The 19,098-nt window shown below is 40.7% G+C and overlaps 1 protein-coding gene across 1 annotated transcript in view; it reads left to right on the top strand.

Moving 5' to 3' along the window:
- The first annotated feature begins 2,197 nt into the window (after window positions 1-2,197).
- Window positions 2,198-19,098, top strand: part of DPYD (dihydropyrimidine dehydrogenase) — a 341,375-nt gene continuing 324,474 nt past the window's right edge. Inside the window, exon 1 of the mRNA XM_082765934.1 lies at window positions 2,198-2,314. Coding sequence (XP_082622060.1) covers window positions 2,276-2,314 — 39 coding nt within the window. The 5' untranslated portion in view covers window positions 2,198-2,275. The remainder of the gene's footprint in view (window positions 2,315-19,098) is intronic.

Raw genomic sequence — 19,098 nt, 5'->3', positions numbered from 1 at the left:
GAAAGTCCAGGTGCAATTATTTCTTTGGCATGTGTGCAGCTTTTACTTGAAGAGCACAAGGAACAAAAGGTTTATGGCAATTTTCAAAAGCCTATAACTTAACCAGGCATCAACAGCATTTCATGCCAGAAGTGAAAGTTAGGTCTTCAGCACCTATGCTCTTTCTGATGCATTCAAAGCCCAGCCTGGGGGAGGGGAAGGGGAAAACAGTCTTAGCACTCCAGGGAAAAGCCTGAGCTATATTAGGCTGTGTAACACTTCTCAAAATTTCTTATAACTTCTGCTTTAGGAAAGTGGGAATACTTGTATTCTGATGGATGTTGTGAACACCTCCATTTTTTTGCTCATTATTTCCTGAAACAAACTTTAGCTGTATAGATGCTCAGTGCTGATCAGAGCATTATTTGCCACAGTTGTGAATCCAGAGGCCACAAGAGTGATCCAAGGGAAGGCCAACCTTCCGGAGCTGCTGGGTGGAGCTGACACAGGCTGCCTGCCTGCCATGGCTTACAGATAGGCCAGGAGAAATGTGTTAGGCAGATGTATGGATACATCTCCGTATCCATTTCTCTGACCCATACTTACTGGCAAATAACCCCTGCTTCATTTGGAGGGGAAAAAGCTATTTCTATGGCATTTGAATGTTCAACAGGGCAGCAATCTTACAGGTGTCAGGTTCACTTGACTCGGTAGGTAATGTGGGAGTAACGGAGGACTTATAACCTGCAGAGCTAAAGAGAAAATGGCTGTGATATCTTCCCAAAGAAGTGGAGGCATCTCAAAATGGTGTTATTTATAACAGCTGAAAACCTGGCAGGGCATAGGATAACTACAGTCCAGTGGCTGCTGCTAGCCTCTTCTAATATAGATGTGTATTTAGAACAAATGTATGCAAATGTGAGCTGTAAACAGGTGGACACAAAGCAGTGTATTTCCTATATCTGAAAATATTCCTTATGAAAAGTGACTCGGGCTTAATACACTTGTATAGCCCATATACTGCTGTAGGTCAGGAACAAACACACTGAGGAAGCAAGCTAGCACCAGAGACCACTGAGCCACTCGGCAAAGTTGATATTAATGAAATGTTACAAGTAAGTGCTCAGCAATGCAGGGGACGCTGCTTCTGATTTTCTTGCCAAGAGTTTAACTGCTTTGCATGGGTGATTGTAATCAGCTAGAATTGTTACATGATAGTGCTGGTAGAGACTTGAGGAAAGAGCTCTCACTTGAGACACAAAAGACCACAACCTTATTTTTCCACATCTTACAAGGCAAACAGTCTCCACTGGGCATCTCAAAAATGTTCATTTATGGAGATAGAAAGAAATATAATAAGGAAAAAAAGTTCCACGCTCTTCTGAGAGAGGCGTTCTCTCAAGAGACCTGAAAGAAAGGAAAGGCAAAGCTGTTTTCTATTGCACCCAAAGGGACATGAGTGTCAAAGCTACTTACACCTTTTCAGTCTTCTTTTTTATAAAGCAAATAAGAATGGGAAACTCTTAAAAAAAAAAAAAAAAAATCCTTTTCATACTAGAATAAAGAAGGGTAGGTTTGAAAGCTAACTGGATAAAATGAGTACTGTAGAAAAGCATGCTAAGGGCCAGATCCGTAATTCTCTTTGGAGAAGGGAGAGAGAAAATTCAAGAAATTGCTTGACCGGCAAATAATAAAATCAAAGACTGGATGTAATTGAAACTCCTGTATTCTTGTGAAATGGAGAGAAAAGCTCTGAAGCACTTTTGGGGATCATAGGTAGGGCTACCTGAAAGTGCTGTCTAGAGGCTGATGCTGTGATCTGCTGCGTGTTTTTGTTTTCCCGAAGGGAGAACACTTGCTTTTGCTGTCTTAAGGTAGCAGAGAAGACAGGCTTCTTTGTATATATGTTGCAGTGGGAATGTTCGTTTCAAAGATGCGGTAAATATTGTCTTTGTGGTGTTAAACAACCACTCTGAGAGAGAGGAGACCGCGGAGAGCGCAGCACCCGGCTGCTGGCCTTTGGGGCGCTCCCTCTGGCGGGGGAGCAGGGGGGCTGAGGGAAGGTTGAGGCTCCCCTGAGGAGCTTCGGGGACATCCCGGGCCGGGGCTAGGGCTTCCCCTCTGCGCGCTCCGTGACCCCTCGGGGCGGCCCCGGCCCCGGCCCGGTCCCGGCGGGGGGCGCCCGCCCACTGGGGCGTTGCAGGCCGGGCTGGCGGCTCCGCCTCCTCCCGCGCTCCGCTCCGCTCCACTCCGGGACTGCGGGGAGCCGGGGGAAGGCGGTGGCGGTGCGGACACCATGGCTCGGGTGCTGAGCCGGGACCCGGTGGACATTGAGGTACCCAAGCGTCCCGCCGGGACGTGCGGCTGGCGGGGAGGGGGCTCAGCCCGGCGGCGTTGCCCGGCAAAGTTTTGGCTGCGGCGGCCGGGGGCTCCGCTCCGCCGTGCCCCGAGGGCAGCCCCGGCACCGGGCAGCCTCGGCCCTTGTCCGGGGGCGGTGTGTCGGCCCCCCCCACCCCCCGGGAGCCGCTTGGGGCTGCGAGAGGCTCCCGGGCGTCGCCCCGGAGAGGGGCGTGTGGGGGCGGTGTCTCCCCTCCTCCTCGCCGCCCCCGGGCCTCCCTTCCCCTCCCCACCCCTCCCCTCCAGCTTGGCCGAGCCCCTTGTCCCCGGGACGGGGTCAGCCCCAGCCCCGCCGCCCGGGCAGGGTCCCAGCGGGGCGGAGCAGCTCGGGGGATGCTGAGGAGGCTTCGGGGGGGCCCCAGCTGGGCGCAGGGGGCGGCCTCGGCTTCGTCCCCCGGCAGCGCCCCCGCTGCCAGCGCCCCCGGCCCTGGGGCTTTGGTCCACGCTCAGCGGTGACCGCTGTCACCTGCGCTGTGCCGCTGCCGCGGCCCGGCTCTGAGTTTCAGTGGCTTTGGGGAGCCCAGGAGGGCCAAGTGGCAGTGCACCGGCTCATCTCGAGGTTTCTTTCCAGCCCGACACAACTTTTAGCCGTGGCATGCCGTGCAGGGGGAAGCAGCAGGTCTGGGGGAGCAGCTCGCCGTGGCACCGGCACACGCAGCAGCGGAGTGACTCCTGCCAGCAGTTCTTGTGCCGTGTCCCAGCCGAGCTGCTCCTCAAACAGTGACCAGTGTCCAGAATTGCCTTACAGACACTGACAAAACTGAACCGCGGAACGGGCCGGAAGAGCAAACTTGTCCGAGCCCTCCTGGAAGTGAGGGAGGCACTGCGTCAGGGAATGGGTGCTGACTGTCTTATCGGCTCAGGGTTTTCAGGGCGGCAGATCTGGGATTTTTCTTTAAGTGTTGAAGATCATTTTTTTTTTTATTGCAAAAGTTTGATTTCAACAGTAAAGGCTTTTGTGTACTTCTCTCGTTTATTTTTTTATTTATTTATTAACACACACTATTTCCGGGAGTATTGTTTTGCATTTGTAGGTGAGTGTGACTCATCCAAAGGAAAATACGGTGTTGCGGGGCCACGTGTCAGTAGTAGTAGCAGCACTATGTGATAGGGAAGGTGGATTTGTTTGTGATGTTCATTGAAATTAGCGAGAAAATAAAGGCAGGCTACTTCTAACCAAACATATTGTCGTTTCCCCATCTGTTTGACTAAATTTAGTCACTGTATGATTTGTCTCCCAGATGAATATATCAATAATTACTGATAGTCTAATTGCAACTCCCCCTGCCCTCCTCCATTTGACTTCCTTTGGTGAAAAAAGAATGTAGTGTATTTTCCATCAAAATGTATTTTATTTTTATATTTGAAGTAGGGAAAGTGTATATTAGCTAAGCCTATATCACTGTAGAGAAATAACTTTCATAAAATCCTCTGTTCAGTTTTTATACTGCAGCCAAGAAAGTGACCAAAACATTCAAGTTATGCTCCTAGGGCTCACGTTGATGCACTTCCCTGCTCGACAACCAGATTTCTAAGAATATTTATCTCAATGGTTGGCCTCTCACACAACATAGTTCATATAATTAAAAGATTAAATGTGACCTTTGGAGTGCTGATTCTGCTTTATAATTCATTTAGATAGCTAATGCCATATGAAAAACTGATATCACTGGTTAAAGAGGAGCCAAGAATCTGTGCTAGGAGCTGCTAAAATCACAGCCAGTTCTCAAGTTGAAAAAAAAAAAAAAAAAATCCAGGAAGTTGTCCCCAAGGAATCTCATCTGCTGTGGTTGGCTTAACCATAGCACTGTCTTACTAAAGAGATAAAAAAAATAAAAAAATCACAGATGCTATTGTTCTAAAAGTCTACTTCTGCACTGTGGGGAAATAGGAGCTTTTGTGATTAAATATAAGGTCTTTTCCAGGAAATGTTAGTTGAAACAAAAACAGTGAACAGACATACTCACAAAACTGTAATGCTTCTTTTTTGTTGTTGGTATTTGTAAATACTCCAGATATTATTTACCAACCTCATACATACACCTCTTCAAGAATACTCTGGGAAAGAAATCCTTTTTTTTTTTTTTTTTTTTTTTTTTATATTAATCAGTTTCTTTAATATGAATGTATGTAAACCATTCATAATTAATTCTCTTGGAAACTTTAGGGTTTTTTAAAGAATTAATGTGTCAGATCAAGTACTCAAGAATTAATGAATCGCTAAACTGTGAAATGTTGAATAGAATCTTAATTCATTTGAATCTTAATTTGGTTTCTTGAGTTCATGCAAGATGATGCAACTGTGTATGTTCTCCTGACTGCATTCCCATTGAAGTCCAGAACCGTCAAAATAACTAACATTTTGAGATGAGTCCCAGATATTTCAGAGCAGAGTGCATAGCAATATCCCCCTAGGTAATAACCACCTGCTCTGCTTGTGTGGCTAGCAGGCCCCATTGTCTCTGTGGTCCCTTTGGTCCTCTCATCTGGTCCTCTCATACCTTCTTACATCTTTGTCAACTGCTGCACAGACAAAGTAAGGAGGACTGCCAGCCTCCCTCAGAGAGGGCTGCTTTTCATCAGAGTAGAAATAACTTTGCCATGCTGTCATCAAAAACCTAGAACACCAGCAGTAAAATTAACAACTTTTCAAACAAAAAGTGCTATAGAGTTCATCCATGTAGCTTTATTTGGTTTTATGTTCGAGCTGACATTTGCTGTAATTCTTGCTTCAATGACCACCGCCTTCTCTGTGGTGGTATAGTCTGTAGGCACAAATGAGTTGTTGCTCATTATGGACAAAAGCTGTAGAAAACACATCAGCTTTGGGGTGAAAGGGATGGTTTCTTCAGGGCCAGACCATGCCTGGTGGGTGCTGACCTTAGGAAGGACACAGGCAGCTTCAGGACTTCCTGAGTGCACTGCAGGCATATTCGTGTAGGTTTTAGTTTGGCCAGCTGCAAGGTGAAGGCCACTGAGGGAGGTGGAACAAGGCTGTGGCCTGTTTGGGCCTGTTGCTGGGGGCAGCACACCTCAGCTCCAGGGCTGCAGCCAGTCCAGGGATGGGAACACCAGGGAATAAGACTTTATTTAAGCAGTGTGGCTACTGTATGTTGTAAACATAGCAAACTTAACAGCAGTAAAGGTTCTTTCTCTGGGATATTTACCTTAGCGAGTGCTGGAAAGCATGGGCTATGAGAGCAAGTTAGGCAAGTTTCTCTTGTCAGGTTTATTCTTCTCCCAGTACAAATGAACTGAGTGAAAAACCTGCATGTAGCAAATGTGTGAAGGTACAGCTGAGAGCCAAGCCTGGTGTCCTGGATGGTAGGGCCAGAACAGAAAAATATAGTTTTTGTTTTCTTGTTTAAAAAAAAAAAGGAAACCTCCAGTAAGATAGGGAATCCTACTAGTCAACATGTCTCTGAAAACTATTAGCAAAAGTTTATGTGAATAAATAGGTGAAGCTAGCTTTCTTTCATCTAGGCCAAACTTTAATTTAAAAAGCCCCAACTGCTACAGTTTCTCTCTGTGTTAGATACCCACTATTTGAAGTTCCATAATGAAGTCCTAATGTGCAGAATTATTTTTTTTAAGTAAATGCTTTATAGCTGGGTATAAGTGATCGGATGGCAGTCCCAGCCTTATAGCTCTGTATGCTTAGGGTCATTTGATGAGTGTTCAGTGAGGAAACAACTTCCCAGTTCACTTCAGAGAAATTGATCAAACAAAAGTGCTCTTCTATCGTTTTAGTGGTTTTGTTGTAGTAACCTCTTAGCTGAGTGGAACAGTAATTACAGCGTGATTGCTATGTACTCATAGGAGATTGTAGACCATGGTTAAAATGTCAGTCTTGGAGAAATGAACAAGATCAGCTCTCAAGGTTAAAACCTGGTCTGGTAAGTAGGATGGAAAGTTCTCTGTATGAGATATGTCTTTTCATGTTGTATGTTCAAATCCTGTTGAGTTGTGTAAGGTCTTGTCTCCTCTGCATAGAGTCTGCTAAATTTTAGCACTGAAATTCAGTCAAGCTCTCCAAAGTAATGACATTAAAATGAAAAACAAAACAAAACTCTCATGCTTTTCAGTTTTATTTGGCCTTTGAATTTTAATGTTACTCTTGAAATAAACTTTCCTTTCCCATTTTTTTTTAAATTTACTCTTTGTAAGAAGATCATAAGATAGTCCTTGAAAGAGAGACCTGCTGCTCTCACCCTTTCTCATGGCTGAGATTGATGGGAAATGCCAGATATTACAATACTTTTGACAGTTGTCGTTGCAGCGATCAGTTCTGAAAACAAAAAGAAACTGAAATTAATTTTCCCTTTTGTTAAGTGAAAAGGCTTTTTGATGACTTTGTTGTAGACTGGACTTGAATGTTATTCTTTCCAGTGTTTATTTTAACCATGTCCAGCTGTTGCATCATCTAAGCTAGAAGATCAAAGACCACTATGTGTTGGTGAGGGCCTCTGAGATGTGTGGGGCAGGATTTTGCCTGTCACATGCCAGGACTATAGTTTTCTGTCTACCCATGCCAGGGTACAGTTTTCACAGCAGGGCAGAACTTGTGTAGTTTTTGGTGAAGCTCAGAGATGTGGCTGTGCCTGGCAGAGTAGGATTTGCTTGGACCAAGGGTGCACAGCTGCCTTTGTCCTGCAAGCTGGTACATGTGTCTGGTGCAATTGGTGTTAGTCAAAGGCAGGTTCTGCTTCGTTTCCAATGCACGTGTCAATCTACTGTCCATCCTATCCTATGCCACTTTGTCCATGTCGATAAAATGACACATGAAGCACAAACATAGCTGGCACCAATTTGAGGGCAGGCTTCTACTTAAAATGTTGAGGAAAGCTGGAATTGCTGGTGACTGCAGACAAGCCAGGTTGGTTGTGCCCCGTGTGTTCTGGCTTTGCTAGCCCTTTGGCAGCACAGAGTTCACATCAAAACCTGCTTTCTCTCCCTCCCTGGTTGCCTGGCAACCTCCCTCCTCTTATTAGCATATGATTTCTATTCCTTTTTTATTTCATCAGTACAGTGTTACACACGCTGCTCCCTGCCCTGTGCCATCGCCTTTGTGAAGAGCAGGATTTGTGCCTTTATATGAGACTTCAGCAAGTATGTGATTTGGCAAGGAAATCAAACATTTGGGATTAGGAAACCTTTGGCTGTAAATGTCTTATCAGAGGCTCAGAGAGTGGCATTTGTGTGGGCACGCTATTCAGATTCCTTTAATTTTCACTTGCTATCATTTGTATACGAAGGGCAGAACTCTTGCAGATCAGCACGGTGTAAATCTCTGGCGTCCTTACGCATGGAGAGCATCAGTTTGCAAAATGACAACAGAGATCGGCTGTGCAGATCTTGGTGGGCGTTTTTGTTGTCTTGGTCTGTATGCAGCTCAAATGTGATGCCATAATTAAAAATGTAAATAAATAAATGTCAGATATACAGGTCAGTTTGGAGCTGGGGAAGAAAGAAGTTAAAGGAGTAAGTGGAAGAAATAAACTAAATTGTCTGGTTTTCTTATAATATTGTTTTTTAGGAAATGAGAAAAAATAGTTTGCATTAGAATTGTCCAGGCGGTTCAGACTGGGTCTTAAGCTTTACTTTAAATTCCCTTTCTTCTGCTCATGGACTGGTACAGCTATAGCAAATGCCTACATCGTTTTTGCTGTTGCAGATAACAAAGAACATAAGATTCAAGTGGGCAATTTTCTTTAAATATTGGGAAAAAATGCCACCACCACCAAAAAACAGAACAGACTCTGAGGCTGAAATGCCAAAGCAAGTATGTTTTGTGACTGTTTAGGTCATGATATGTATAGGACTCCTTTTCTTGGAGTTATCCTAATGATAAGCTATTAGGCAGTTAGGTTCTCAGCCCAGATTTACACTGTAGGGTTCAACTGTGTTTTCCTTGCAAGAAGGAGGAATGCAAGAGTCTTTGTGGTGTAGTTCTGATACACAGAAATCCCTGACTAACCATCCGAGACTGCTTTACAACATAGTGGGGGTTTATTCCCATGGAAATGCCATCATCTGGATGAATAGCTTGTCTATATCAAGCCAATAGGTATTTGTGAAGGGTTTAGGGTAAATGAAGGGTCTGTATTAAACAGTGGTAGGTGTTAGTCAAAGGCAGGAGGAGCTTTAACTCCCTCAGGTGTCGCCATATCCCTGGTGCAGCAAGGGCACTGGATGCTCACCATGTCTTGTAGCTGTGGAGTTGGAAACCGTAAGTGGGAAGTGCTTGGGTAGCATGGCTCGGGCTGGGGACAGGGAGGAGCACTTCCAGGCCTGTGATGTGTAGTTTCAGAACAAACAGAGCAAACCATGCATTTTTTCATGCTGTGGACCAGGTTGGGCGATTTCACTTCTGCCCTCTGTCATAATACTTTGACCGTTTTGTGAAACATCTGGTCTCTTATCATAGCCAGAAATGCCTGACTAAGTCAATGTGGAATTTTGAGTATTTTTAAGTCTTGCAGAAATTTCATGATTTGAAATTAGGTTAAGCCTGCTTATGAAAGTATTTTGTTTTTTAAAAATGTTACCAGTATTTACACACATAGCTTGAGAAAGCTTTATTAATATGATAAATATTAATATATGTGATAGGGTTTTGTAAATTTAAGGTGATAAACACAATGAAGTCCTTGAAATACCAAGCCTTTCATCTGTGCTCAAGTCAAGGTTCAATTTTACTTCCAGTGTGACATTTGCTGCCTGAAGTGTTACAAGTGACTTGACCTTAAAATTTGCGTTTCTTTTAGTTCATTGAAATGGTTGGCCTTTCCAGTTCAACTTGACACCAGCACTGTGAATGGGAGAAGGCAGACGTGCTTGACTGTGACTTCATCTGAAAGCTAATTAAAAGAATATCTGGATGTTGAATCTAAATATTTCCATTTAGATGGGATGGTAGTCATCAGTTAAAGGCTAACATGGTGCATTCCAACATTTTCATTTCAGGTTAAAAAAACAATTATATGCATAATTAAAGAGAGAACTGTCCAGGCAGCCAAACTGTCTGATTGACGCACATCTTGCTAGTGTGTGTGGGTTTTAAAAGATATACTTGTGCACACCGCTTTGAAAATGTGGAAATGAGGTGTAAAAACTGAAAGCTGCTTTGATAGTTTTATTTTAGTTAATCTTTTCTTCCTAATGATGTTCTTCTTTCAAGTATTAGTCATATGAGCAGTGTCAATCGCTTTGTATTTATTATGGAGGTTGGACTCCACCATTTCTGGATAGATAGGTTGTTGTGGTGCCTAATGTATTAATACATTACTGTGCACTTTTCCTTGGTTCTGTCTTGTGATTTTGTTAGGTGTGCTCTCAGGCCTTACTTAAATTGAGTCTTCTGTTGAAATGAACTTTCCTGGTTGGTGTTTTGGTCACTCCGACACCTGAGCAACATGGAGAGGAAGCAGCAGGCTGATGTGCAGGAGGTGCACCTCAGAAACCTGGGCTGCTTTTTCAAGGACAGGGATGTTTGGTTGTGCTGCCTGCTCTGCACAGGGCTCTTTTCCAGCCATGAGAGGGGCCCTCATGCTGCTCAGTCACATCTCTGTGAGCTGATTAAGGAGTGATGTTGTTGTGCTCTGAAGGGAGCATTTTGCAGCCTTGAGGTGAAAGGACAGAAGCCAGGACATGTCCTTGTGGGTGAGAAGAAATGGTCTGATAAATAAGTAGAGGGATCTAGAGGGAAGGAGAAATAAAATAGACTCTAATTCACAAGACTGCAAGCAAGCTATTGGGGGAATTTAACAATTGCAGCATTTTCCTTTGCAGCCTTTGCACCGTTAGCATCTATGCTAGTATCTAGCTTATTATAAAATGCTTGTTTTTGCCTTGATTCTGAAGGGCATTATGTGAAACCCAGTTCTATTCTGCTCTTAACAATAAGCCAGCGACCCTCCCATCCAGGCATGTCTAGCATCCATGCAAAACTCCAGAATGCGTGTGTAAAAGTGGGTAGAAGTGTTAGAATAGGTTATTAAAAATGTAGACCCATAATGTGAGTAAAGAAGATTGGAAGTATAAAAAGAGGTTTTACACCTGGAAGTTATTATAGTTATTTAGATTGAACGAGAATAATAACCAATTGTTTTCTAAGATGTATGACACATTTATGAAAAACCTTGAAGGATAAATGGATCTTTTTAGTATGCTACTTCCACAAAGGACTCTATGAATAAAATAATAGTGAGAGAACTCTCAGTGGATGCTGAATACTGCTAATTGATGAAATTATTACTTATTACGCTGCAACTGAACTCTGCTTAGAAACACTATTTTCAGTATGATTTTTTGAAAATGACAGCTGAAGTGTAAGAGGCTTTGTATTGAAAATGAATAGTGATAATTTCTTGATATCTTTGAAATGAAGGATATTTCAATGACAGTTAAAACTGAGAAAAGTGATTTTTTTTTAAGTGCTCAGATCATGGAATATTGCTGTGGAAATGAAATGAACTTTTCTGAAATCAATAACATAGATTTAATATGGATTTATGAGGCATTTAAAAATTCTTAGTATTCTTATTTATTATAAAGCAGTCAATTATTTGTGTCAGCAGTTTTCATATTATGTCACATGTTAAGGTTAGAAATGAGTTTTGTGAGATAGGGTGTAGCCGTTCTGTTTAGGAAAACTCTAATTGTAAATTAAATCAGCATTGAAGAAGCACTCCATCACTGACTGCTTAGGGCAAAAATGGGATTGAGTAACAAATTTGCCTTTGATTTAGTACTGATGCGCTTTAAGCGGGCTGGCCTTTCTTGGTGTGTCATTTTAGGTCTATGTACTAGCTCTAAAGGAATGTTATTTGTAACTGCTGTGAGGATCTGTGTGTTGTGTATGGAGTAGTAGTTTGGAATATATCTGCAAATGAAGGGACCATCTGATTTCAGCCTTAACAACTCTGTTCATCAGTTTTAGACGCATTCCTTCCTCCCTGTTAATATCATTGGTCTTCAGAGTCTGAGGGACAAAATAAGCCTGTGCAGATTCACTCAAACTTACACATGTGCATGTTAATGAGGAACATTTTGAGACGGGAGCTTAGAGGTGGTTCCCAGACTTAGTCATTCTCCTTCTGTTTTAAAACCATGTTTGATATTGCCTTCTTTCAATTCCATTTGAAAATTCAAAATTTTAAAGATTTTAGTAAGCATACATAGTTTTCCAAAACAGTTGGAAGTGAGAGTGACAAAAGAGATGGGAGGAAAAAAAAAATATCAAACAAGATAACCACAAGAGTAGCTGGTCCAGAACACTGGTGATAAAAATGCAGAACAAGAAAAACAAATCTCAAAAAAACTACAGTTTGAGTAAAATGTCATCATTTTGATGTGGTAGCAGTAACCAATATTAGTGATTGCTGAAGGACCAACTTGGGAGGGTATGATCAGAAGTAGTTTTTCAGAAGGCTGTAGAGTATTTGATCTTTCTTGAATAAAGCAGAGTATCTTGCATGCTGCCAAATCTTGGCACCAAGTGAGGAAATAAGGCTTAGGAGCCCAAAGAAAAGCATAAAACCAAAGGTAGCTCATTTTCAATTCCCAGAATCATTTTTTTGTGTGCACTTAGTCAATGAACCCTTAACGAAGAATGTATAAGCAACTGTGAGAGCAGGGTCAAAGCTCCCTTAGTGCTGGAGCAGCGTCCTAGTCAGACCTGCTCTCTGGTTTGTCTTCCAGCCTGGTCAGTGGAAGGCAGGAACATGGGATTGGAGGTCTCCTCTTTGTATGTACAAAGTTATGAGAAAATCAGTAGTTTCACAATCAGTTTTGTGTTTTACCATTGTATCAAATAGTTGCTACTGACTTTTTATTTTTAAGAACTTTGCTCATTAGTCACATAGGTAACCTTCCTTGTTGCTTCTTAGTATTATAACAGATTTAAAAAGTCAGTAAAGATACAGGTGGCATGTTCTTGGAATAAATACAAAAATTCATCACGTGTTTTTCAAGCAGTGAATGTACTAGATCTTTTGGGTATATATTGTCACTGGCATCCTTGCATTGCAGGTTCATTTATTGGACTTTGAAAATCACCTTTAACAAAGTTTTCAGAACATTGCTTTGCTCAGCCAAAATTAGTTCTGCTGTTTTTGCCAATGATTAAACTTAAAGCAGTAATAACTTTAATGCTAATTTCCCTCCTATGATCAAAAGTCAGTAGAGCATTCACTTCTCATTAACTGACATGTCTCCAATGCAAGTTTGTTTTTTTGGTTAAGCAAACAAATACCTATATTTGCAGGAAAGTGGAGGTTTTGTCTGAGGCATTCAATTGTTGGGATACAAAGGCTTTTTTTTTTTTTTTTTTGTTTTGGCACTAAGTGTATTTACAAAGGCAAACAAGTTTGTCTCCTCTTTCAGTTTGTCATCTTGCAGAAAAACAGAAGTGGGTTGAAAATATGTGTATGATGATCCTTTTTACTGTGGCATAGCTCTAAAATGAGGTCCATATAAGTGATCATTTACAAATCTTGTTTGGTAAGAGAGCAATTGCACAATTTGATGCGCGAGTGGCATAGATAAATATGATGGTGAGGAAAAAAACAAACTTCTGTTATACCTTTGACGTAAATGTAAATATTTTCTGAAGCTTTAAATTTTGAGCTGTAACTTGTGTGCGTTCAATTTCATGTATCATGGAGACCATACATGTATCTGCTTTTAAAGTAACAGCAGTGAAGAAGCTGATGCTGGCTGTGACATGAGCTGCTCTGCTTTTTTGCACTTAGTCAATAAGATGGTTGATTAAAAACTATGCAGTTTGAGAGAAAAAAAATATATATTATATTTGAATGTTAAATATAGGTGTAGAAGGATAACTGCACCAAAATTTAAACCCTTCTATTTTTAAAGGCAGTAAATGCCCCCTCCCTTTTCCCCTCCAGTCAATAAAATGAATACAGAATACCAAATTCAGCTTTGAGTAAATCCATGAAAACCATGCTCGGGTATGCCTTCTCTGAGTTTGGTATGGTAAACAACACACTACATTGAAGGCTATTTGGGTTATAGTCTGAAAATGTGGTCTCATCACAGGGCAAAGTGTTCCTGGAGAAACCTCAGAGTGGAGAATTTAGCTTGTGGTGCGGTGGAGCCGAGCCCACTACAAGCTGTGTAGCTCTTAATGTATACTTGCTCATGTTGAACATATGAGTAACTTGCTGAATGCTGGGGTGCTACCTGGACACTTAACTTTTAAGCACTGAGGGTGAGTATTCACTTTAGTTTTCCCTGTGAGGGTCAAAGCATCTCTGCAGAGATGAGTTATGTCAAGGCAGTCGCATGCTGAGTTTCCAGCGGAGTAATTTACCACCCAGAGCTCTTCTAATAGAGAATAGTGTTTGTTATCTATGGTAAGCAAGTAACACTTATGTTTCCCACTTTAATAAACCTTTTAGATTGTGCAGCAATACCTAGCATAAATGCAGTGCTGTGGTAGAGGAATCAAGGTCTTAATCCAAAAGTTAACATTGTGTAAACAAAATTAGGTAAACCGTGCCTATGGCTGTATAATTTTGCTTCTTTGTTAATCAGTAAAGGAATTAACTTTATTTTATGTAACAAAGTGCGTGAGGTATACAGGTTTATGTTAATATAGGCATTTTCATAAGCAAGACTTCTAAGTTATCAAAGTGATTTAGAAAGCTACTCAATTTAAGGGACAGCATTTATATAATGTAGAGACACTCGAGGACCATGAGAATCTAGCAATAAAAATGTGGAAATGCTGCTTTCTAAATATCTAATGCTGGGTTTGGGACTAAACCTCTAGGATAATAGTAAGCTCTGATGTTATTTCAGGCTAAAGAGTAGTTTTACTCTCATTAAATTCTAGAAGCTGTGTAAGGGAAGCAAGATGCCAGAAATGTATTTATTCTGATACAGAAGCAGGCTGTTACATGGGGAAGTCTAAAACCACTCAGAAGTGTAAAGATGAAAATGTTGCACTTAAGTGCTATGTTAAAACCAATGAGCCATCAGTGCACAGCAAGAGTGTGCTTACCCTGCTGATCTGCTTCTGGCCGTCCAGTTCTTGCTCTTTTGTCTTTGAGCTTGTGCAGCTCAAAGAAGCTTTGTGATTCAGAGTTGGAACTTCTCCCAGGTGTGGCTGAACTCCCCCTATCACCACACTCAACAGGGTTCAGCATCAGCCTCCAGTCTATCTTTCTCAGCCTCTCTGGCTCACAGGACTGCTGCTTTGCTGGCTTCTTTCCTAGTTGCAGGCTGCCTGTCCATCCAGAGAAGTGGAGCCCCATCTTCTAACTCTCTGGACCTTGAGGACTCTTTATTTGATGGTACCATTATAATGCAAATCATTGATTCTTGGGCATGGACAGAGAGGAGGGTTACCTGAGGAGTTTAGCCTCACTGGGATAGGACAGGATTGCACCTTGCCACACTTTGATGTATCATACTATAAATGAGATCACAGTCAGTGCGTGCCTTTGCCCATACGTGCAATTGTTGGCGTTAGAAGAAAACATGTCCAGTAATATAATAAATAAATAAATAAAAATCCTGGGGGATTTCCTGGGTCAGTTCCATGCTGTCTAGGATAATTTTTTATTCAAGATTTGTGATTGTCTGAAGGCTGACCATGCTGTTCTGATGTAGTTTGTGGTGATTTGCTATTTCAACTAGCTTTCTCTGACCTTCATCACAGTTAAATCAGGTCTGAATGCTGTGAAAGTGCATTTTTTCTCATTTTTGAAATTTTTGGATGACATACAGAGATATGTTATAAAACCAGGTTACATAAATTGCTTGTAAAGTTTTCCTCATTTGTTCAGGCTTTCAGCAAGGAAATACACATTCAACACAAGTATCAGTTTGAGGTGTCTTATGGTACATAATTGTAGGATAGAGACATTCACAACATTTTCCCACATTCTTTCAATAATGAAAGATAACACAGAGCTAGCTTCTAGAAAGCATGACACTATGACTAGTTATTTTTTAAAATCTTGATTGTCTTTCAATATTTTGGATATTTTTTAGGACTAGAACTTCATGCTTATTTGGTGGTGGATCTTCCACTTGTAACTGCTAAGGATGTTTGAAGATGCATGTTGTTCGAAGAGCTGCATATAACTGTTAGTGTTCCATGCAGCTTTCCAAAAGGCCTGGCAGATGAGAAAAATAAAATGTAAACTAGGCAAAGCAAAATGAAATATTAATGGACAGAGTTCATCCCTTAGTCATCATCTTCTTAACTGACACAATTCTTAATTATTCTGGGTCATCCAGTCTCATGGAAACTCAAATTACAAGTATTTGTTCTTTGTTCTTTGACTGACTAACACTTAATAAAATCAGTTTCATGTTCAGATATACAAGAAAGTAACAGGAAAAACTCCAAGGTACTTGTTTCTGTCAGTGAATCAGCACTTGCAAAGCTCTGAAATTAATTGTTTAGTATGCTCATTACTCTTAGAAAAAATATGTTCTCATTATGCTCACTTGGTGAACATATGTACCTTGCAATACATTTAATGTTACTTGCTGTGAGGGAGATTACAACTCTTTTTAAGGAAATTGGGTAGATTAATGGAATGGGGTGGGTTAAATTGCTCTCCACATGCATTCCCTAGCATGCCTAGCCTAGTCCTGAATTTTAATTGATATGTATATAGCAGTTTAGCTAAGGATGCTCTGCGAAGCAACTGGAGTAAAACAGGATATCTATGTATTACAGGGGCTGAACTCGGTAAATGTGTTGTATGCTAAAACAAACCAAACAACACATGGGACCACATTTATACTCATAGTCATAATCTGTATGCGAACAGTTGCATTTTCAGCAACTTCATTATGGCTGTATGTATATTGATTTGTGGTGAACCTCAGCAGGGGTTTTGGGTCTGTTACTAAGAATCTTCCCAACAAATTAGAGAAAGTGGGCAGAATCTGTGAAAAGAACAACTTTGTCTTGTCAGTAAGTATATGCAGTTTCAGTACTGCAACCTGTGACAGAGCCTGCAGAGGGTCTTTCTGATTCTTAGGCTACCTTTGAGCTACCAGTAGCAAAGATGAGGATCACTAAGGACTAAAAGCTATTGGTGCAACTCATTGGTTTCAGGGGGAGTTCTTCCAGAGGCAGAGTAATCTTCTGTGTTCAATTTTTAACCAGACTTCCTGTTATAAATGAGAGCTAAGGTCCAAGTAACTAGGACAGCTTGCTAGGGTTGTTAATTTGAAAAAAAAAAATGCTGAAGATGTCAAAGTGAAGCTCTTTAAAGGAAGTTCTTTAAACTTAAGTTCTTTAAACTTTCAAAACTGGGAATAACTCCACATATTTTGCAGACCATGCTAAGCTCCCAGGGCTTCTTTAAGACTGCCTTGAAGGTAGTAACAGTCCCATCAACGATGTAAATTGTACTTCTGCTTTTCTTAACACCATTGTCTGAATTTCACCCATTGAAGAGGCTAAAAGCCTGGGACATGGGTTTTAGAAGATGGAAGAGTCCCGTGCGAATCATGCTTATCATTGATGTGTTAACTTGAAAGAAACATGAAAGACCTTTTGCTGTAGTGCACTACAGTGGTGTAAGAAGAAGTATGCCTCAGAATCAGAGGTGGCATCGTTCTGTGGAAAACTGCAATCTACTCCAAAAGCAAAAGGAAAAAAAAAAAAGGCATTATGATAGTTACCAGGATGTTGTCATAAGACAGTGTAGAAAGGAGATTCTGCCTGCCTATGGCTATACAGTGTTTGTTCATGGCAGAGCTCAGTATCTTCTCAGTTCAGTTGTTTAAACTTTGAGTATGTCTTATTACCTGTGAAAATGTATGCTTAAACTGGGCCTCCTTATTCTCTCATTAATCCTTGCTTTCTCTCTTTTTTTTAACCCCTTTTCCCCATTCTTCAGATAGGAAGTTCAGTGAAAACGTAGGAAAATGTTGCTTTTTTTTTTTTTTTTTTTTTTTTTTTTTTTTTTTTTTTTAACTCTAGTGCCATACCAGAACAATATCCTTGGGAAGACAACCCCCCTTCCCTGCCCTGCCCCTTGTTGGTGTTGATATGTGACTAATAAATATAGTGCTTCCATAACTTTATGTTGTATTTTGTTGAATGTGTATTTAATTAAATATCAAAGTTGATTGCACTAGCTTCTTAAGATTTCAACTAAAATGATGGCTTTATGAGATGGGAGTAAAATGGGTGTGATGGTTTTAAATGAAATTAATGCAGTTCCCTATACCAGAAATTTATGCAGGATTACTGCAGAGCACAAATGAAGCCTGTCTTGGCTTAGCTGAAAATGCTGCATCAGAAACAGGACTCCCAGCTACAGAATGTGTTCCTATAGGCAGTCTGAATGACTGCCTTGAAATCACTTGGAGTAATACTAAAGTCTTGATAAATTACTCACTGCAATATAACATGTTGGTTTAAAAAATTCTACAGCCTTGTCATTAATAGATGATAGCAAAGATTAGATCCAATATTTTTTTGTGTAGTCTTCTTAATCATAGCCTCTCAAGTAGAATCTGAGCAGTAAACATCTACAGCTTACAGCAAGTTTATTCTGAGGAGCCACGTTGGCGTAGATCAACATAACCATTTATCACTAAATTCTCAAAATTTAAAACTGTAGCATCATTTAAACCTGTCACTCATTCTCCATGTACACTAGATATGACTAGTTTATAGCACTTTAATATACTTACAACCTAAATTAATATATATTATCCGTAACAAATACATTCTCTTCTATAAAACAATGTATTAGGAAATGAAACAATTCTTTTATGTTTTTTAGCTTATAATCTCTGTCTTGTAAAAGACATGAAATAAATAATTGACATGGATTATTATTAAAGGAATTTCTTAAGGTGTTGGATTTTGAAGGAGTCATCTGCAATATATATTGAGTTGTATTCTGTAGAGTCAGATCACTTTTGCTTTCTTCCTGAAGTGAAGTCTTCTAACTCATCCATGGAAATAAAGAAAAAGCATACAACACTTTGCTGGTGCCCATAGTCATTGCTGTTGTTCAAGACTGCTCATTTAACTTTACTATGCACGGTGTACAGCTGTGCCAAAAGTGTGTATGCAACACAAAGTAAGTTTATTTCCAGGTATTTACAGCTCTGTTTCTTTCTGCATCAATACAGTACCTAAATAGATTTCTACAAAAATGCAGCGGTATTATGTTCAGATTAGCAGCCATTAATGCTAATGGATTTATACCTACTTTGTTTTTATTGTAATAAATATAACCATTTATGCAAACACTAAATATATAATTCATAGATCCTCAATTACTATTCAAACAGCATCTTAATGTGAAGTCCAGACTTCACAGCACTCTGAAAAGTGATGCACTGTATGCCACCACTTCCATTTGGGAGCTTGAGTATTGCCCTTTCAACATCTGGAGAGATCAAACAATGGCCCATCTGGCAAAAACAAGAATTTATGTAGCAGAATAAGCATGGGATTGGGACAATTGAGATCACAGATGCCCAAATAATAATCCTCACCAATGAGTTCTCCCCCTGTTTAGATGGCCACTGTGTTTGGAAGATCAGGGGTCTCAGATTTCCTTTATTGCATGTCCAGTGTGTTTTATTTTTGTTTAGCTAGGTGCATATATTAAGTGCTGGTTTCAACAGTCCCTTTAGGATGCTCTTCTCAGTAATTTTCTATCTATTAGCTGACCTACCTGAATGCATTTGTTAAATGTGCTAAAT

Source organism: Aythya marila (assembly GCF_965140915.1).
Source record: "Aythya marila genome assembly, chromosome: 8".
Taxonomy (NCBI): Eukaryota; Metazoa; Chordata; class Aves; order Anseriformes; family Anatidae; genus Aythya; species Aythya marila.
The sequence above is the reverse complement of the archived record's forward strand: the minus strand, read 5'-3'. Positions and strand labels throughout refer to the sequence as shown.